The sequence below is a fragment of the Sebastes umbrosus genome, chromosome 21 (genome assembly GCF_015220745.1).
Source record: "Sebastes umbrosus isolate fSebUmb1 chromosome 21, fSebUmb1.pri, whole genome shotgun sequence".
Classification (NCBI taxonomy): domain Eukaryota; kingdom Metazoa; phylum Chordata; class Actinopteri; order Perciformes; family Sebastidae; genus Sebastes; species Sebastes umbrosus.
The window spans coordinates 21361258-21383781 of record NC_051289.1 but is presented as its reverse complement, the minus strand read 5'-3'; the positions used below and the strand labels follow the sequence as shown (position 1 = coordinate 21383781).

Genomic DNA, 22524 nt, shown 5'->3' with positions numbered 1-22524 from the left:
TTACCCAGGCGAAGAGGGGGGGGGGGAAGTGATGGTGAGCAACCAAGGAAATAAGGATGTTAGTTAAGCAATTGAGGCAAATAGTCTACTTTTAGATGTTATTAAAGCAAATTGAATATCAATTCAGCATGATATGCAGAAAATAAAATTCAAAATAGCAACGGTAACACCTTATTCATTCCAACAACAATAACAATCTTGAGTTATCTTGGAGGAATAGAGAAAATATCTGACAGTTACTGACTTGGCAGTGCTGTGTGCTGTGTAAACTATAATAATTATGTACTGATTAAGTATCTGCATTAACAATCCCGGTGTAAAACTCTTCCAAGATGGAAATGTTACAAACGCTGCATGCTCTGTTAAATCACACATTCATGAAATACAGTAGTGCAGTTCAGTTCAGTAAATAGTAAATTACATACAAAGGGATAAATAAAGTGTTACCGTGACGACTGAATAAAATCATTATAAAGTCTGATGATCAAAAGTTTGTTAACCCTACATGTCAAGACAGACTTGATGTTATCTCAGCCTTCTTTTCTTTCTCATCATACTGCTGATACAGACAGTAAAGGAAGGCTGAAATAGATGTCTGTAAATGACACAAGCTGCAATTTGCATGGACATCTACTCAATCATCAGATTGTAGTAGCTGTGCAGATATACAGAGTGCATCAAGATACATACAACTCAATTTTACATTTCTTAGTCATTGTATTGTTTACCCTGGTACACTCTGTATTTGGCACAAGTACTACAACCACAATCACCTGGCACATTTTTGTCTTTCAATCCAAACTGATCGCTGCTTAGCTTTAGCTTTGGAGAGCAACAAAATGGATGCAATTACACAGTTATTATTGGCAGCGCTCCATCTTGCCAAATGATACATTTAGAAATTGCCTGTAGAATCACATCCACTTTAGTCAAACACTGCCATGGATGATGCACATTCATAGCTGGCTGTGAGGAGATTTTAACCTTGGCGATCATAGTTCTTTTAGAGGTAATTAGCAGAACTAGTGATCTAAACCAAGCTTAAGATGTGATGGACAGGGCATAATATGTTACTTAATAGATAATCTCCACTATCATTTACTATAAGTGGCGTTGGCTGAGAAAGGCTCTGCCATCATCAGCTTCTTTTAATCCTGGATAAGGCTGCAAATCTCGTCAACTCTCCACTCTTTGTGTGGGTAATAAAAGCAGACAAGCCAGAGTGACTGAGCGAACAGCACTATCTCTAAATATCACAGAACATATTAATGGCTCTTGGTAAAGGCGCACATGTTACTTCACTAAAAGTCTGAGTGGTTTCATGTTGGAGGGCCACATGTTTCCAGAACAAATAGCCTTTTCTAATCATAATATTAACACACAGTAAAGTCAGTATGGCAAATGTTTGTTCAAAGCCACAATTACTTCCATATGCCAGACACAGTTAGACAACTATGTTGCGGTGTCTGACTAGATCTAATGTGTTAACTTGCTGGGAACTAACAAAATTTGCAGCCTTTGCCAAAAATGTATGACGAGATAAAGCTACAAATAACCTCCACAATGTCCACCGCATTATTTTCTAAGCATGCAATGCTTCCCTAGAATCTGCATGCAGTGGAACAAGTGGGTTGTAGCTTTTAAACATTAAAAAATCTCCCTCTGTCCATCAGTTCTGCCACACACCAAATTCTTAGTAAGTCAAAAGACACATCGATTCAGTAGAATGGTTGTGTCTTTGTCATTTCATACCAGATACTTCCTTGGGCAAAATCTTCCCGGCTCACATTTCCCAAAACACCTAACACTGTTTTTTACAAGCATAAGAATGAAGATGAAATTTACCTCACTGGGTCCGCTCGTGGCATAGGGGGACTGAGTTTGAGTACCATCTACAGTTCCGTAGTCATAGTCTGTATTGTAATCTCCTACATTGTTTGGCTGAGTCATGTTGAAAAAAGGAAAGAAATATAAAGCGAGGGTTAACACAAAGGCTCGAACCAGAGGTTATTTGCTAGGGGTCCTTTCAAGCTGGCTACAGACTCTGCTACTTCTACACAAAAGAGGTTAGGGAGCTCTAAGTCTGCCATCAGAGATTTTCCCTTCAAGGCAGGAAGATCTTGATGCGATTTGGTTTTGTCTTTACGTGGACGTTTACCCTAAAATTGCCTCTGGGTCGTGCTGGCGCTGTGGCCTGGTAGCCAGGCATCTGTCGCTTCTTCTTAGCGGCAAACTTTTTAGCTGCTGATTTTTTGGCAGCAAAGAAGTTTAAGGGCTTGGCCTTAGTTTTACTGAGGGACTTTCTGGTCCTCTTCTTTTTCATGGAGACACTACGTTTCTTTCTCTGGAAGAGGTGGCGGCGACAAAGAACACCAAGACAAACATGGAACATTTAAAAGTGGAAATGATTTAAAGGCACAATCCGCGACCGTTGTACAGAGTCTTTTCCAACCCAACTGTCAGACTCCATGTGCTCCACTTTCCAGCAGCAGCCCATGTGCAGTAGTTGGTCTGCATGGTGTTCTTTAAAACGTTGACCATGTATATCAACTACAAGGGCTGCAATGGGAATGCTGGCCATGTTAACTTTATATTATGTAACAGTTGGGTAGAAAGGATGCTGCACAACAATCGAGGACTGGGCCTTTCATGTGACACACAGGAGAATTTTCAGGCATTAATATAAAAATCTATCTGGGACAGATGCACACACAAAACACACAGGATTTGCCTTTCAGCAACTCTTTAGAGCTATTGCAGTAATACCCAGAGTCCTTTAGCTTCAGTTTCCAAAATGTAAAGTAAAACGTAGCCGATATCCATATACAGTATAGATAATATATACAATAGTTTTAAAGACATGCTGGAATGCAAAAAAACAATCAAAGCAGATGGCATTTTCCCATTGAGAGAAGGCAGCAGCCTCATAAAACAGACACAAGGAGGATTGACACACTGAGTATGTTTACATGCACACTGCATGCTGCCTTACTGTAAGGTCATAATCAGTGTAGTCATAACCAGGTCAGGACACCCAGGTTATTGCTCAATCTTTCAATGTAGTGGGGTCATAGACTATATATATAGATGGATGACATGGCAGCTCCCCAAAAGTGAAGGCAAAACATCTGGATCGCCCCCTGGTGGCTGGCTGCAGTATAGGTCATAAATCCCGCCCCCTCCATGTTAGTGGATGGGACAACTTAAAAATCAAACTACACGTCAAATACATTTTTCCCAAAGACGGTTTCTGTCATTTTAGGCAGTTCTTATCACGCTGATGTATGTTATGTGTATATTTTGGTTTCACTTTTGTACAGTGGGAGGAAGAGGAGACACGTCGTCCATCTATATATACAGTCTATGAGTGGGGCTAATCAACACTTTGGCTAAAACATTCTAATAAAAATATTATAATAAAGCTGATTACTCCCAGTTACTGGAGTATCGGTGTGCACGTAAACATAACATTGAGACACACAGACAACACAAGACGAACTGAGGGATGGGATGGATGACTGACAAAAAGAGACATTACAGGAAACACATCTTCTTTTCTTTTCCTTTTTTCATTTACCTGTGGTTCAGAATACTCATCGGTTGGAATGGTGTCTGTGGCTCCCTCAGCGTAATCATAGAACTGAGAGTAATCTAAATCATCAGTAGTGTACTAGATAGGTTGGGAGAGAGAGAGAGAGAGGAGAGAGAGTGGAACGAAGAGAGGTCTTAGTGTTAGTATTAGTGCTCTTTCAGCAAGAAGATGATACATATGGTACATATCATCCTGGGCATGTTACATGTTGAAACAATTAAAGCCAAAGTGTAATGCTATAATGTAATATAATGTATAATTTATCAATGTATTAACATCTTACAATCCAGGTCTACTAATAATTAAAAAAACATCATTACCTTTAAATGATCAAAGCCGTAAGTGTTATTAAATTAGATAATGGTATTGATGTGGTGAACAAACGAGTAAAAAAATGCTGGAACTAGCCATGTGGGTCTTAGCCTACAAACATGTAAGCAGATGGGATGTTTAAGAGCTCATAAAAAACAGGAAAACAGGGAAACCTCAAAGACAAAATACCAGCTGCATTTCAGGGATATCGTAATGGAACTTTCTCACTGCACGAATGTAAATTTTTTTGAGGACTTTATAAGTTCAGCCAGATTAAAGTGGTTGGACTCTCTTTTAGTTATGTAGTTCCCTTGTAGTTTCTGAAGCTATACAATATAATACTACTCAGATGAAGTGCAGGGGAAAACCCTGGCTTCTAGTCAAAAAGGTTTATCACTTCAGGCTGCAACTTGGAAGCAAAGTCCGAACATGATACCATGCTTAACTGATTAAAAATGATGGGTTATGGTATTTAGCAAATATCAAATTAATGAAACACAGATGGATCTGTGGGGTTATGCTGGCACTGACTTAGGTTCAGGCTCCACATTGCTATTTTATAGCTGGTCAGTGTCGCTGATTGTTTCACCCTGCCCCTTATAATCATCTTAATGATTAATGGGCAAATATAAAAGAGGGGTTAACTTGTTGCACTTAAGACTGATGCAGTTTTAAGTGTGTGAGTAGTTAAAATGGCTAATACATCTATTGAATAACAATAACATAATCCACTGTGTCCTTGGCCTCTGCTGGGTCTTGCTTCTAACTCTTACTAACAGGAATAAGAGTTAGAAGTAAACAGTTGGGGTTAATAGGCTTTTATGAAATGCAGAAAAAGACCAGAGAAACAGAATAGGTAGCCCGATCAGCTGCTTTCATTAGAACTTCAAAATTAACATTGTTGATCAGTACTGACTGAACTCAGCATTTGCATTATGATCACTAAATTAAATGATGTTGGTACTCTAAATGGTATATATACACTAAATATCACAGGTCAGACAACAGCGGCTGCGTCACTTTCCATGGGTTAACATTTTCAATTTTACCTTTCACAGCTAATGGAAGACACCTGCTATGACATCACTGATTTGGATGTGGTCAGATGTGCACCATGCACAGTTTCAACTGCTGATTTAGTGTGTATTTACCCTTTATGGGTACACCACAATGGTGCAATATACCATATGAATAAGTTCATAGTCTTTCCAGTACTAGTGTAGGCAGCCTGACTGATCAATACTCATATTGTTTTAGTCATTTAAGTCTGAACTTAAAATACATGATCTTTTGTATGGTAATTCTCCTTATATATATTATATTTCTACAAATATAAAACTTGCATAGCCACGCACTGAAGTGGATCTGTGAAACACCAAAGTGGACACAGACACACAAGCAGATCTAATAAATCACTGATCAAAAATAGTACAGCGATATCTATTTAACATCTATCAGTTACACTAATTAACTAAGAACTAACATTAAACCCCTTTTGAACAAGTAAATAAGTAGGTCACTGAGGCATCTGCCTCCAAATTGCGACTCATAATGAGGACACACAGATTTATCATTTGCGAATAAATCCTGACAGCTGTAACGTCTTTGCACGTCGAAAAACGTCAGCAGGCAATGGATACGAACAATAAGCAATACATAGGTTAATAGGTTGAAGCTCTTCAATATCTCCTGATAGAAAAAAGAAATTAATCAGGGCCCCGGATTGGTTTCTTTGTTGAATCTCCCCCACCCTCCCTGGTTGGCTGACCTCTTCCTCTGGCTGCTGGGCCTGCAGAGAAGCACTGTGGGGAGTTTCACAGTCGGGGCTGTAGTGTTCACAGTAGTCATCTGCTGCTTTGGGGTCAGCCACAATCAGGAGTTGCTGGATGTCACCCTACAGAAAAGAGAAAAAGAAGCTTGTGTCACTTCACATATCTTCATACAGGAACACATGTAATCTTTCATGACAGTAATATTACATATCACTATTTTGAATTAGATCTATTTACAAAGGTTGATGAAACCAGATCACTAGCAACAGAGAAGACAATGCAGCCCACACACACACACAGAGACAAAAGAAGATCATGTCTCATCTTGCTCACACACTCACACATGCTGGGTGAAGTGGCATAAATGTAAATCTTAAATTGCAGATCTCTTGGGTCCCATACACTTATAGAGTCTGGCAGAGTAAATCCCCCCTGGTATGATTAAACAGCTTGACACACACCCCACAGAGTCCACACTCACATGGTGCAGGGGAGGAAACTAAGTTCAGTCACTGGGAAGATTATTATTATTATCAGTGCGAAGATTATTATTATTATCAGCGCCGGGGTTTACCTCGGGATATCAGATAAACATGTATCATCAAGACCCACCTGGCAGGCCCTGTGCGCTACAGTAAAAGACTTGTTCAGTGAGGTTTACTCTTCAGCATTTACTGCTCTATATACTGTTGCAGTTTTAGTTCAACTGTAAAATATTCTGCCACAATACATAACTTTTTCTAACTCTTTAACAAACGTTTTTTGTTTGTTTTGCTTTTTCGAATCCTTGCCAAAAATGTTATGTTAAAAAACAAAAATATATGTTCTTTTCTTTCACGCTCAACTAACTGTCGTTACTGGCCACAAAATCAGTCAAGCTCAAAACCCTCAAACCCAGTTGTCAACAGCTTTTAATTTAAAGTCTTAGCTGGCGAGACCGCATGCTTACTGACGGTGTCTGGTGCGACAGAGTCAAAGAGGATTGTGCTAAAATTAAGCCATCTCAAAAAATGTCTCTTGAAAAAACTATATTGAGCAAAAACCAACAATACACAATGGCGATGTCTGAAACCCACTGAAATAGCACACAGGAAAGAGTAAAACCTCAGACGTGGTTAGGGAAAGTTGCTCAAACCACAATGTTCTCTCTATGGTTGGGACAATGCTTGACACCACTCCAGCACTGTCTCACCTTGTTATCACTCCTACTGCCAAAGCACACAGCTCGCTGCAAGACAGCGAACATATTGGCGAAAGCATCTGGATTTTTCTTTGGAGTCTGTAATTGCTTGAACCGAGCTCCTGGAGGCTGGTTTTCTGAGCCTTTATACACATTGCAAAGACAGCTGAGGGAGGTGCTTGGGAGGCGGGAGAAGGGGCATGTCTTTGGTTAGGATGTTTGGCAGGCGAGCACACGGAGATGCCTGAGCCCAGAGGTAAAATCCTGATGCGCTTGTGTGAGCAGGGACACCATACGTTGAAGAGCAGAATAGATGATTGGCAGAAAAGCACGAGAGAAAAATGAAGCAGGCTGCAACTTGTGAGAGAATGTGCGAGTGTGTGTGTATCCCCCCTGTGTTAGAACTAGATCTATGGATCCTTAACATGGACCTTAGTATAAACATCCATGTGCTAAGGCTTGTCCCAAGGGAAAACAAGCAGTGCTCCTTGAAACTTTCTCCGTGTAACCATCCATCAACATCTCGTTTCACCGCTTCAGTTTGACAGTGCAGAGATTCCTCCCTGTGTGCCTCTGGGTGGGTGGAGTGCTACTTTAACTTGATTTCTCTCACTGGTTGAATGCATTACTAACAATTAAAGCATATATTGTCAGTCAATTACAAGTATGACAGAGTGCATTGACACACCTAACTTGAAACTATAACAAGCAACCCATTCTGCCTTGCTTAGACAGCCACTACATTCAAGGGTTTTTTGCCCCTTCCTCAGATTGCCAAATATCTGATCTTATCTTACTGTTATGCCTCATTCCTGCCGTCTGATTTAATGGGCCAATCACAGTACTTCTGTTCATACCAAGTTATTGCCCTGCAGGTATTACATTTTTTATATAATCCTTGATAATGCAGTGTAACATGACTCTCACTTTTACGGTCTGAAACATCAGCTGAGATACGTTTTCATGAATATGAAATGCACAATATTTATGCACTTAGGAAAAGCCTATACGAAGGTAACTTCTGTATTTATCAACCTGGACCCTATTTTCCCATATTTTTGTGTCTAACTGACTACTAAGGACAACAATTTCTGAAATTGGTCCAGTATTGAGGGAGAGCACTGTAGAAGGCAGCTGCTCACAGGCTACAATGTAATTCTATTGGGGCAAGCTGGCACCGTCATTTACGTGCACTGAAAGTGCTTCTTTTTGCCATGACAGGCTCTGATTGTTATTAGAAATGTCTGACATTATGGAAGGAGTCTCGCTCAATGAGTCTCGTTCTGAAGTCTGTCGAGGTGACGTGTTGCCGGAAAAAAACAGTGTAGTGGAATACAACCATAGTGGAAGTGAGTTTGTTGTCTTGGAGTAGCTTAGTGTTATCCAAAAGATTTTCAATATCATGGCTGAATATTTAGATGATTCCCACAATGTGGATGAGGTCTTTGAATTCAATGGCCGCCCGTATTTATTTGAGCCAGAGTATACGGATATTCAGATTTCACAACGAGACTTCTCCTTGAACGGGACGCAATAACAAAAGAGCAGATCAATTGGAAGGTAAGAAAAACATTTTATTCCTCTGCAGGGTCCTTTCCATAATGTTATCAGACACTTATGTATAATAACAGTCTGAGCCCGTTATTGGCAAAAACAAGAACTTTTAGTGGACGTAACATTACACTGATGCTGTTCACATGCTCTCACAGCTTGTTTCGAGGCTGCCAGTTACAGCGTTCCACCTCAATACTGGACCAATTTTAAAAATAGTTGTCCCTATTAGTCACAAAAACATGGGAAAATAGAGTCCAGGTTGAAAAATACTGAAGTTATCCTTTAAGACTAAAAGGAACTACAGAAAAGCTAAAAAGGGACTGTTTCACTTTAAAGCAAATGCTTGACATTTTAGGAAATGTGCTTATTTGCTTTCTTACTGAGAGTTAGATGAAAAAAAATCAATCAAAATCAATACCACTCTCATGTCTGTATGGTAAATATGAAGCTACAACCATCAGCTGGTTCGCTTGGAAACGGCTAGCCTGGCTCTATCCAAAGGCACAACAAAATTCACCCACTAGCACCTCAAATGTTCACTAATCTGGTTTGATTAATCTGTACAGTTAATGGCTCCAGCATCACATTCAACTGACAGATGTAAGAGTGGTTTCGACCTTCTCATCAACACCACCCTTTATGTGACATCTTAATCCTTTAAGTGTTGGTGACTAAAACAAAAATAACATTTCAGGCTATGAAAATGAGCAGACAGGTGATTTTATCGATGGTGTCCAAGTAAGAACAATAGTGCACCATTCCTGAAAGATATAATATGACTTAACGTCTGTTAGCCTTTGAAAACATTTACTGTACTGACCATGAAAAGACAAAACTGACCTGCCAAGTGGGCATGGGACAGCAGGAAACCGAGGTGCCAAGTCTGGAAAGGCCTCAGCTGTGTGTATGAGTGTTTGGGAAGGCTCGACAGAGAAAGAGAGATCAAGCCTTGCCCTGAGTCAAGCTGACATGTATTACCTCATGTGTCACCGTAAGACCAACAGTGAATGCTTGAACCCTGCCTAGAGTCAGCTCTAATTAGTCCATGTCTGAGAGCCACCCGTCTGCACACAAATAGGCTGTGGAGACATTGTGTTCAACCTCTGGACCAGAGCAGTGCAACTAGGAGACTTTTGACTGTTTCATTCAATAATACATGTACACGGAAACAAGAAAAAAGATCATATACCTGTAGGTGTTAGCATAAAAACAATCACGTCTAAGGTTGAAAAAATGCTTCTAGACGACTAACGTTAAAGATCACCTAAATGAATCAGATAATCATCTTTATACTTGCCAAGCTAACTTATAGTATTAGTTATAATCACTTTCTGGTAGAAATGGCACTCCTATGGACAAGTTTCTTTCTTTAACGACCTTTCCGGTCAAAAATATGAGCCGAGTCACCTAACAAACAAGCACTAACGCACAAAGCCAAGACAAAGTAAGTGAGAAACTGATGTCAACTCAGGAAGGGAACACCTAGAGGGATCCAGAGACAGACAGGCAGGGATTTAGGGAGAGCAGCTGGGATGGTAAAAGATGTTTTGTGCTGGGAAACACCTGGGGAGAGTTATGCTAAGGCTCTGGGCCTGTCTTCCATTGTGGACTGCTGAGATAAAAGCCCCTGGCAACTTGGAGCGAAGCCAGAGCTGCAAAATATGCCCCTCCTGGCTACAGCGCAGCACAGTACAGCAGAGAAACAAAAACAGGCCCACGAGGCTGTGTGTTAATGACTGCGGTGTCAGAGGTCAACGAGAAAAGAGAGAGGCTGAAAGAGAGGAGCGGGGTCCAGATCAATAGGGGAAGACTTGTGAATCCTCGTGGAAATCCATTTACTACTCCATAGCTGTTATATCCTCTGTTTTGTTATGCATTCTTGGCACTGTTCACCTCAAGTGGAGCTTATGATCTATTTAAATGCATCATTAACATTGAAAAGACATTTAAGTGCATGTTAATTCTTTCTATCAGAGGATATACAGTGATAATGTGAGAAAATATAGGGCAGCCAACAAAATAAAAGAAAGACACTATATAGTGTATAAAATGCATTATATTAAACTATGTGATTTTTATTGAGATTTCTGATTCTCTCAGTTATTGCCTGGAGAGTTGGTTGATTACTCAAAGGAGCTGACTCTGTGGTGTCTGTTCACACTACATGTGTTGTTAACTACAATCACTGTCTCCTGAAAATGACATTCCCATACAACTAAATTTCATTTTCAGTTACATGTGGAAGGAAAAGTATTTTGTCACAGATTATGTTTGTCTTTTACGCATCACAAATACCTTTGTAAGGACGGCTGCAACAAGTGATGTAGTATATCAAGCAACCATGAATGAAAACACGTTGAATAAAAACGCTATTGAATAATAACGCTATTGAATAATAACGGGTATAACAAGCGAGAAAGTCCACTGCTGATGAATGGGAGTGGAGGTGGAGGGGTCCAACAAACACCAGGCATTCCCCCAGGAGACCGGTGTTTGTGTCCTGTGTGAACAATAGTCATACTGTATCTTGCATTTTCGTTTTCACTTTAAGTAATTTTAAGCCAAACCATGATGTTTTTTTACTAAGCCTAACCCAGTAGTTTTGTTGCGTTTTCGTTTTTATATGGTTTCCATTTTAACGTTTCCATTGAAAACTGTGTAGAACTGCGATCGTAATCTGGGAGAAAATACATTTCCCTCAAAACGTAATTTGGTTATGCAGTTTAGTTGTATGGGAACATAATCTTGTGGGAGACAGGGTTGATCTGAAATGTGTGAACTGAATTATTTCACTCTGCATTTAATTAGCGCTGAATTTCTAACTCAGTTTAGCATATCAGGGTCAAATAACATTTTCTTTGAACTGCTCTGTGATGCAGTGCAAAAAGCATAATCTACCTTGGCCTCATCCTGGCCACACGGCACCATGGGATATACAGTAAATACACATGGAGGGGGTCAAAGGTTACAGCAGTGCAACAGTGTTCCCACAGAAGATCTGCATGAAGACAACCTCCATGTTTTGAATGGTCAATATACAGCAGTGTTTAGTTATAGCTCTTTTGTCTTTTCTCTACTAAAATCCAACTGCATGTTGTAATTACAGGGCGAGTTCAGGGCATCACTGGCCAAATCAAAAGTAGTTGTCACCATTGGTCCTTTGACATACCTTTGCCCAGGGCAACATCCCTTTAGTCCAACCATAGCTAACTGTAATTAGACAACCCCATACAACAATTAGTCACTTCCCTAAAGCCTATACAGTGTAGAGAGTACAGTTTCTCTTAGAAAAGAGGAGAACTGAGAGACCGAAAAAAGGCAAATGTTTCCACACCTGACAGTTGGAGAATCAACTCTCCAAAAGATGATATTAAAAGATAGAGACAGAGAACAGAGACATAAAATAGCTCATTTAACAGTTAAGAGAGCCATAAAGTAGCTAGACTGTTATGTGTTATTTGCATGTTATTATAATCCATTTGGCAGTTATAAAAAAAAAAACGTTGACTCTTATATTGAAACTGAAATGAGCCAAACAGTCAGAATGACGCACTCAGTGATGCTTCTTTTGCTATTAGCTATCCAGGCTAGCAGACTCGCTAAAAAAATACCCAACACAAACCAATATATTATTTTTAGACAAGATGCATTTTCTGGCAATACTGGTGGTGTGGCATCGAGACATAGACCACCTCAGGCCCATCTAGGTGGAGCACGGAGGAGTGTTTGATACCCAAAAATAGAGGGAGTAGGAAGGTATGCATATGAGAGTGCTCGATTCAGACAGGTAATGTCAGCGAGGCATGAATAGACGGTCTCATAGCTTTGGCACGGTAGGGAGGCCTCAAGGTGGGGAGGGAGGAGGAGGTGGTGAGCAGGGGAGAATATGTGAGGGGTGGGGGGGGGGTGAGGAAATGAGGAAGGCCTGACGGAGCAATGAATGACTCCCATTCATCTAAACCAGATCCCTTTGCGACGGTGGTCGCCTCCAACCTGGGGCAGGTATGGCATGAATAGACGTTTATGAAGAATGTGGGTCAGCTTGTGAATGTCAGAGTTTGAATAAGGGAGCAAATGTTTATTATTACTGAATTTATTATCAGATCTACCCCTGGGAATCAAAAGCTACCACTGTGGTGTAAAGGGGAGTAATAACTTTGCTTTGGGAGAAACTGTGAATAAATAGTCACTGCTATAAGCCGTGTATTACTTATATTCCTCCTATTTTCCTAAATTTAAGTTAGATTGTAATTAAAATAAAGTGACTGGGTCAAATAACAACAAGAGTTCAGACAGAGAATCTGCTAAGGTGCAACATACCTTTAAGCAAAACTGATTTTACCATTTAATTCAGTTTCTCATTATAACCACTGGCTTGAATGCATAAGGCTAAGGTATTTCCTTCCCTTGTATATCCCAGCATGCATCGGGCCCTGTGGATCTCTGAGGAGAGCAGGGACAGAGAACAGACAGGAGACCTGTTCCAAAAACCACACAGAGAAGACCCTGTTAACTGACTTATGGCTCCTATTTTGAGCCCTTCCACTGGCCAGCCTCTGACTGGACACACTGTTTCATACAAATGCTGGTTTCAGTGCCTTCTCATAAATCTAATCAAATCTGACAGGAGATATGAAAGCAAATCTGCTTATAAAACTCTGCACTGTAGAAAAAACGGTCCCTAGCTCTTCTTTGTTAAGTAATCTGACACAGTAATCTCAGTCAGTCTACAATTAGATATCAGCAACATCGTACTGCAAACTGATTACATATTCTTCCTAATGAAGGTCAATTCAAAATAAACAATATTTTCAAAAGAATACAAAATCAATACTTTTCTACTAAATACAAATTGATATTTCATTTGGTCATCTGAGGTATGATAATAATACTCATCTTTTGAGTAAGATCCAAATGACCTCAGTGTAGCACTCAGTCAGACAGGGCAAATAATGCAAGACAAAAATCTGTTATACGATATAATGAGCTGCACAAAGAGTTATAAAATCTTTGTGAACACACACAAAATGGCTTTAAAAAATGCAGGGCCTTCTGTCCTGTGGCACGGGTGCCAACAAATATGGCTTTAAAACAAGAGCAGCATCAATCATTCAAACTTAGCATCAGAATATTGACTAGTCACTCCTGCTACCCAAAAAACAAACCAGCACTTTCACAAGCAAACACAGCCCCATACAGCCTTTCGGTGACGTTTACTTCCCATCAGAGTAGACCATGAGTATCATGACAGTTCAGCAATTGTCTGTCATTATTTACATCCACCTGACCCCATGTAAGCATCCACCTCTGGATGAACTGTGCCTCAAAGAATAACGTTCAAATCGCTGACTATGGAGGCAGCATACACCCAATCCCAGAAAGTTGCCCATATACATTTCAATTGTATTTGTATTTGTTTTGTCTCAATGATATGATATTGAGAAACAGTCTGGGCACAATATTGGACAATCAGTCCATAGTGCTCATGCTAACAATCTAGTTCTACTTATTCTAGAACAATCTTGTGTGTCAAAATGCATTACTTTTTGCACATTACAATATTTTTCCCAGACATGGTGTATGTGGGACAGCAATTGTAAAAGCCTCCACGAACTGGCAGTATGCAATCAATACTGTGTTACCGTATTTGGCGACACAGATAGCACAGTGAGAAGCTCGAAAAACTGATTTCAAACATTTAAATCCCCAGATGTCGGACTTTCCCAGCAGCACATGAACTATGCATAACAGTAATTGCTTAAAGTCAATGACTGCCAAGTGCCTAAGTTTAGCAATGTTTCCAAAAAGCATTGTTCACAGTTGTCGAACATGCAATAATTAACAACAATGGCTCAGTTAAAAGGAGTTAAGATTCACTTCAGTGTTCACCACATAGTAGATGAAAGAGCGAAAAGGATAATTAGTTGTATCCTCTTCAAACAAGGTTTCTTTGAGTGCACACATCCTTGGCAACCCAAACAAAACAACTGATTTATTGTAAAAGCAACAGTCTTTCTTCTCTAGAGCTAAGTAACATGTATTTACATGACAGAATCATATCATCAATCATTCCAACTAATAGCTTTTACTCATTTCAACAAATAATAACAACATAACTGATATTGCACTCAACACCTTGTAGTAAGAGATTTTATTTGATTTGAATTGACAAACTCCAGCTCAATTTAGTATACTTATCATCTCTCAATCAATACAATACTATCATGGCTGTCATCAATCTAATCAAGTTAGAAATACACTCCTTGGTGGGTCTCTCCACCCCTTCACTTCAAGCCAATGCAAACCATCAGATTAAAAGTCAACCCAAGAGAACCTTTCAACAAGGCCAGTTATTTTTTGGTAAACCTCTCTAATTACAAGGTAAAGAGAAGCTTTAACAAAGGATCTGAGAAGCTGACCGAGAGCCCATTTGTGATTTGCAGAAAAACACAAACAAACAAGCAATAATGATGTACAAAGGTACCCAAGCTCAACCGCTTAGACCTGGCTAGGGTCCAAATCTCTCCAAATATCACAAAATGCAGTCACCAGGTAAAGAGCGCTATGATTAACATCCAACTTAGCATAGAAGCTGCTGGGACTTTTTGTGAAGTTTGGACAGCTGATGAGTATCAGTCATCCTAAACACATTATCACCATTTCCATGTGTCTTACTTTCCACAACTAACATTTAAGTCCCCTTATTGACTGGATTCTTTAGTGCTTTAGTTTGAAAAGCTGCCCAAGCAGCAAAACTACTGTAGTGTTTGACCACTACACATAACCTGAGCCTCTCACACTCCGAAATAGTTAGAACACACTGACCAAGTTATTCATGTGGTCAAAAACAAGAAAAGCTGTAGAGCTAGAACTCTTCTGCTCAATCATCAAACTACACTCTAGCACAAGCAGACAAGATAAAAGGCCCAAGGTATTTCAGATTTATGTATGATATCGATGTGAAGTTCCTAATAAAATCAAAAGAATTGAACACCTCCAGATCCGCCCTGGTTTCAATCATCTCTACTTTCTCGATGGGACATTGACTAAAACCTCCTTATGCAAAGCACTTGAAGCAAGTTTGAAATCTAGACACACATTACATACCACTACTGTTGCGCTACTTTTTCTCCTCTCTTTACATCTCTGTGTTTCACCGAGGGCAGGGCTTTGCACCATGTGGGTGTGTGGACGGCGGAGCTGAAAGACGGACTCGTCAGTCCACTAACTTGTTTCTCTCGCTACCAATATTAGCTGCTCTGTTTCAGCAATGCTTAGGCTGAAAAAGCGTGCGTGCGGGCTGAAATTCCACTGTGGTGCTCTGTTGGGAGATGCAGTGACTTAAACCAAGTAAGAGTAGAAGAGCTAGAAGAGCTAGCTGCTAGGCTAAGTTATGCAGTGTAAAATGCCATAGGCTTAAGCTAAAAAGCCAGGGCCCATCCGCTGATGGCCCAACACTGAGATAGTTGCTACATCATTTCGAATCAATATGTCAATAAGTGACCTAGCAATGGCGGCAACGTGCAGCTGAAACAACGGCACTGAAAACTTTACCTGGAAAACGTCGTCATCCAGGAGCCTGGTGCCGAACACGGTGATGCCATTGGTGTTGATGGAACCTTGGTCACTCCTGAGGAGAGGCTTGGTGATCCTCTTCTTACAGTCTACAATGATGGTGACCGTCTTCTTCTCCACACTGATGGCCACACGATGCCACCTGGTCAAGGACACAACAAGGAAAGGTGAGAATCAGTATAAGAGTCACCGATTGTTGTTAAATCACTCTGAATGACTTAAATTAGTGTGGCTCACGTAGGGCGTCTTGTAAGGGCATTGTAAGTACATATTGTGCGTGTATGATAATCAGGGGATGATGTAATATAAACAACATGTAAAATTTAGAACAATACATTTTTTTGTGGGGAAAGTCAATTACATTAAATTTGATTGTAGATCATTTTGTGGTGGTTTACGTTCTCAGGAAATTTTTCAGCACTTGTATAAAAAGTGGATTATAATCCTGTTACATCACTACACCTTTTATACCGGATGTGATTCATCACAGAAGCAAATGCTCTGATGAACCTCAGAGTTCTGTTATGATATATTTCGATCAACAACACCCATAGATGCAAAGGGTTAACCGGGGTCACACGTGAGTCTGACACCTCCCTCGCCTCTGGACCGTTTGCCACTGCACTTAAGGGCTATTGCATACCAGGCGGCAGTGGACCACATTCTTGCCCCCACACTCTGGCCCTGTTTAACACGGGATTACACTCATTAAACTCCAAACTTAATCCTCCTTCTGGGTTACTCGGCATGACAGACATGGTGAACATTGTGGAAAGTGTGTGTCAGGATCCAGGAAGAACTGCCTTGGCAGAGCAGGAGACACACAGTCAAAACATTGTTCTGAGGTGGAAGATGAGACCTGGCACCGCTGTAGCTCAAGATATAAGCAATATAGGAAGCATTTATCACAGCTACAGATATATATATCTGATATCGAATTAATATCTGTATGGTGAATCTTGTTATCAGAAGAGGAAAAATGTCCGATTCATTTGAACATATCAAGATCATACAGACACATTCCAGGGAAGGCCATAGTGCTTAAAGGGAAATAAACGTGCAACACTCGCCGGGCTTAGCAGTACAGCAGGAAGGATTACTTGTCACCTTATATGGCAGGAAAGCCAAAGTTGACTTTGATAGCTTTAAACGGTTTCTCAAACTTTTGAAGTGCATTATGATCAAAAGGACAAAGGCAACATTATATTTGCATTATTTAAGCATGTTTAAAGAGCTTAAATAAGATCAAACTGAGAGTACAGCTCACTGTTCACCTCCTCTTCCCTTTAAAGACTCTTTTTCACCTCATCAATATCATCATTGTGCCTCTCTTTTCAAGCTTGACATATGCTTCTTAGTAACAATGAATACATCTACAGTACAGTACAGTCTGTACAAAGCCTGAGCTGCAGTCAATGAAGATTTAGACAAGGCCTGGAGCTGGAACCCATCCAGACCAAGAAGTGTTAAAAATCCTCCACAGAGAACACTGCTCCTTAGACACTGGGTCACAAAAACTACACACTGGACAAAACAGCTTATCAAGAGTAACACAAAGCTGGCTGGGAGTCTTTGTTGCAACCTGCACATTAGTTATTGCTGCTGACATGAGACTTTTGAAGAATTTACCAGGCTTCCTTCTATCATGATAACTGTGTACACACTAGATCTCATTTGAAGCCAATTTGGGTCACAAAAATTCTTGTAACCGGGTTATGGCTTCATTCAAAAGCTCAAAAAACAAACTATCCTCACATAGCATGTTCAGCAAGTGAAAAAAAACTTTAATAACTCTGGAAGACACCAAAAAATCAATCTGATTTCAAATGATTCATTTTCCCAGCAGCCTATCTGTTTATTTATCCGTCTTTGACCCTGCATACGGACTCATGTCAGCTAAGCCGCAGCTCTGAGTGAGAGTTCTGGGATTTCTGAACCTGGGAACAGATAATCAGGTTTATGCTAAAAGGTTAGGAGCGTTGTTTCTGGTTGGGTGAGGTAATCCAAGGGGGTAAAAAGGAAGTTTAGGACTGCCCCTTTCCCCTCCTCCCCCCCCCCCTTTCTAAAATAACAGAGGCAGTGAGTTCATGGATGAGGTCAGTTTGCCCATAGCAGTCCCTGCTGTGCCCCAATAATCCAGTGTCTCCCTGTCTCTGACCTGTCTCTGTGCCCATGGACCCCCGATGAGATGGATAATCCGGTCATGAGCACCTGTGGTGCAAAAATGGGAAGATCTGGGTTGTTTTCTTGCTTTTATCAAGAAGAACAAGTCAGTGGAAATCAGATAAATGTTCGAGCGTTTCAATTTTCGAGTTGAGAGTTTAGTTGATTTGGTCATTTAACTTGTTTTGAGATGATCAAAATGCCACTGAAATCACTCCACCTCAAAATAAGAATGCATGTTCATGTATACGCATAATCAAAATATAGAACAGTCCATTCCTCTGTTCCATAGACAACCAATGTATTGATCAATCACATGACAAAATATATGAGGGCCACTGATAAGGCAGTTTTTAGAGCATCTGTCTTGTAGTTACTTGGTGAAATTGTATCAACTGCAAGTAATAGAAATGCTGTATCAAGTTGTTGTTCTATAAATGGTACAGCCTGGATGGTAAGGACAAGTTTGAAGTCCAGTTGGATTACATTTGGTATGTTCCGTTTGCGCCATCTAGCATTTTGAACCCAGACCCTCAGTCACCTAAAACAACCCCTCCCTGCATGCTGCAACACCCATTCTTCCTGAATCAGCTTCAACCGTGAATCTGAGGGTGTGTTTGAGTGTGTTATTACGTGGGTGGATGTTTGAGATTTGACGTACTTTCCGTCAGCGAGGTTGAGAGTACTGAACAGAGGGTAGTCCTCCGGCGCTGGTTTGCCAGTCTGATCTTCATACAGGAAGACAGGTGAACGTCCCACTTCCACGCCCAGCTGCTGGACTCCCTGCTGGTTGTAAATGGACAGCAAGAAGGACTGGAGGCCTGACTTGGGACGCACTGTGGTCAGGATGGAGAAGTCCTCAGGAAAAACACCTCCTGCATGGCCAAAAGAGGAGGGGTAGAAACACAGGTTACAAGAGGACACAAATGACTGACTAGTTAAAAACTATACTATCTATTATATAATATTTTGGGTTCTACCATTCACTTCAATGCAACAAGGCATCAACTTCAGTTTTCTCATCTAAAGCAATAATCAACTTCTTTTTTAGTAAACTTGTTTTATCACACTGTATCATTGATGTATATACTGGATATATAACACTATAATGATGTGAGCCATTTAATGGAAGCTTTTATATGTCTTCATTTTAACCTTCGTAGGTGCAGTGTATAAAATCTGAAGACATACTTAATTTTGTTTTTTGTGTGAAGCATATCTATAATGTTAAACAGTGTTTTTTGCACCTCCAAAAATACAAAAGCATTATACACCATCTCAATATTTAAAGCGACAGATATCAGTTACATCCTGATCGCCCTCAAATGGTATGTTCGTTGCATGTTTGTATAGATATTTTTCTAAAGGCTTTTGGGGAGACCGAAAAACAAAGCTTTGCTCAGCCTTGCCTCTTACTTAACAATACCAATGGGGACACGATCAAGAGAAGAATCCACTGTCAAAAGACATCTTTGAAACACACTAACCAGTTTACACATTGTAGTTGAAAGAGGTTAAAGGATGAGAAGTTTATCTTACCAGGGAATAACTGCGTGGTGGGGGCACTGATCTGGATCTGCTTGGCAACCCTGTAAGCTGAGTCCGGCTTTGATGCTCTTCGGTGTGTGCATAGTCCTGATGTTTTCGTCACTCCTTCGGGGTAATTTTGAAATTCTAATACTTTTAGCACGTCCACTGGCTCTGCAGGTCAGGGGAGCAGATAAAACATCAGTTAGGCCATAGCATTGGTTTAGCACATGGATGATGGATGACAACAGTGAACACTAAATGGTAAATGAACATGCATTCATATAGCGCCTTTCTAGTTTTTCAACCACTCAAAGTGCTTTACACTACATGTCAGCATTCACCCATTCAAATATCCATTCCTACACTGATGCAAGGTGCCAACCTGCCCATCAGGATCTAATCTAAATACTCATTCACACACCGATGGCTATGCCTTCGTAAGCAATTCGGGGTTAAGTATTTTGCTCAAGGACACTTCGACATGTGGACTGGAGGAGCCAGGGATCGAACCGCCGACCTTCCAATTGATGGGCGACCCGCTGTACTTCTGAGCCACAGCCACCCTAAATGCATACTGTATCAAAGTATTTGATTATATATTATATTGATTATATGATACCGCAGGTTTTCAAATGTTTGATACATGTGTCCTGGTCCGGTTCAGGTGAATAAATACAGAGCAGTGATAGAGCCACTGCATGATTCAGGTCAAAAAAGACAGGGAAGATTAACCAAATTTAGACGGTGGAACAATTCACAGATTCCCTCATCATGACCATACCATACCAGTACCGCTAGTTGTTTCCCTCTGTCATCAAAATATCACTATGACACATTAGTCACAGTATCATGGACATAATATACCCCATCTATGATTAACTTATCCATAAATAACAATTTACACGATATACCCCCACTGAACAACCCATGTCTAATTAGTTCATTTAGGATATGCTGCCTTCCTGTGGCTCTGCAGGCTCATCTGATCTGACAGGAAATGTCTCTGTCAAGGCCAACCAAAGAGCATAATGAACAATGTGCCAACAGAGATCTAGTTCTATAACACCTGGATAGGTTTACCTTGATAAGGGCCACCAGAGGCTCTCTGGGTTTTCCATTCTCTTCAATCTGATGCAGTTTATATAAAGGAGCCTGTGTGGTGATGGTGCCCATAGAGACCCATGGGAAAGCATTATAATTGTGCCTCCTCATCAAAACACCCTCTCAGTATTTAACATTAACCTGGTGAACATGATAAGGAAGAAACCAAAGTGCTGCAGGATATTCTGTTACGTGGGCCATTTGTAGCTGGGAGATGTTTTACTATGCATATTATTTATAGGCCTCACTGTCTAACAATACAATCCATACTTGACAATGTGAATGTTTTTCTATTGTTGTAGACTATATTTTGAGAGAGTTCAATGGACATATAGTAAGTGGGCATTATGAATAAAGCCCTATACCAAAGCTTAGTTAAACCCATATATTAAAATAAAAACAGGCACTCAATTCACCCCGCAGAGCATAGCAATATCCCACTAAAGCAGGCAATACAATGGCAGACTGTTAAATAGAATAACACTAATCTGTTTTTGTGGGGTAAATAAGCATGCCAAGTTGTCTGGAGGCATCAGCAAGCACCTTTTCTGACGGCTCTAAAGCCACTGTTTTGGTTGGCATGTAGAGGTCAGATCACTCTGAAAGTTTCTTTAACTTCTTGATACAACAACACTTTCTGGTCGACATTCCATCCGTGGCAACAAGGGGAAAGCAAATTAAGAGGCTGTTTCAGAAAAGCATGTTGTTTCAATATGAACCTATTCCTACTGAATACTGCTCGTGCAGATGGTTTGTACAAGATCACCAGATACTACTGATTATACTGCTATTTGAGCACACTATTCAGACCCAATAGACAGAAATCCTCCCATTGCTGTGAGTTTGTCCCACGCAAGGATTTTATTTTTATGGAAGGCATGCATCAGAACACACTGACTGAATTAATCAGTTTTCTGTCACTTTATCATACTGAAGGTATTCACATAAAGGGCCTGGCCTACATCTGGTCTCCTTATCTTCTAGCACCTTATACAACGCCTGTGATGGACCAGATGCAAATCACGATGAAAGCAAAAAGAGACGGCCTACTTCAATCCATACTACAAAACTAAGCAGTCCAATAAAGCAAACGCTGAATGAAAACTTAAATCTGCAGAACTCCACCAGCAAGCCATTTTTACAAACACCGTCCACTTGTATACTATCAAAAGCAATCTGAATCTGAACGTGAAGGCAGAAATTGCTTGTCTCTCTAAGGGGAATTTGTGTGGGATGATTGAGCTCAGTAAGAATAAAAGAGCTTCCTCAGCGTCAATCCAAAATCCAACTCACTCCTATTTCAAAAGAGGACATAGAGGAAACAAATACCAAGCAAAATCGTGTAAAAACATCAAAGAAAATGTGAAGTTGAGCGCAAAATCAGCAAACTGTTACTCCGTAGGAATGCCATCACTAAGGACAACTTGGCCTTTTTGCAGCTTGTGAGGATGAACCAGCTACTTACTTTGGAGAGTGAACTGAGGACCTCATTGTGAGTTCCTGCAGAGTTGCTTTCAGTTCAAACCCCAGGACTCATATGTTCCAGATGTGGCTATTTGGCCAGGCTACGACCCTCACACAGAGGTGCTGAGAAAACGTCAATACTGGCCAATCCATTAAGGTGGCCAAATGAGTGTGCACAGGTTTTAAAAGAGTGCATCTGATGAGCTGGTGTGAGGTTGCCCTCGGGGCTGAGCAAACAGGCCATATAGCTACCAGCAGGACTCAGGTGGCATGGAGGGATG

General features: G+C 40.5%; 1 protein-coding gene across 7 annotated transcripts in view; it reads right to left on the bottom strand.

The window, feature by feature from the left end:
• col11a1a (collagen, type XI, alpha 1a) overlaps positions 1 to 22524 on the bottom strand; it is a 90675-nt gene that overhangs the window by 64859 nt on the left and 3292 nt on the right. For 2 of the 7 annotated variants that reach the window (XM_037757233.1, XM_037757238.1), the window contains exons 2-7: positions 19688 to 19849; positions 18810 to 19023; positions 15965 to 16127; positions 5655 to 5798; positions 3578 to 3670; positions 1846 to 1941 (exon numbers count right to left, since the gene is read on the bottom strand). In XM_037757233.1, the coding sequence (XP_037613161.1) occupies positions 1846 to 1941; positions 3578 to 3670; positions 5655 to 5798; positions 15965 to 16127; positions 18810 to 19023; positions 19688 to 19849 (872 nt within the window). Of the gene's footprint in view, positions 1 to 1845; positions 1942 to 2158; positions 2345 to 3577; positions 3671 to 5654; positions 5799 to 15964; positions 16128 to 18809; positions 19024 to 19687; positions 19850 to 22524 lie in introns of all 7 variants that reach the window. The other 5 variants (XM_037757236.1, XM_037757237.1, XM_037757235.1 and 2 more) reach the window with 5 other exon arrangements.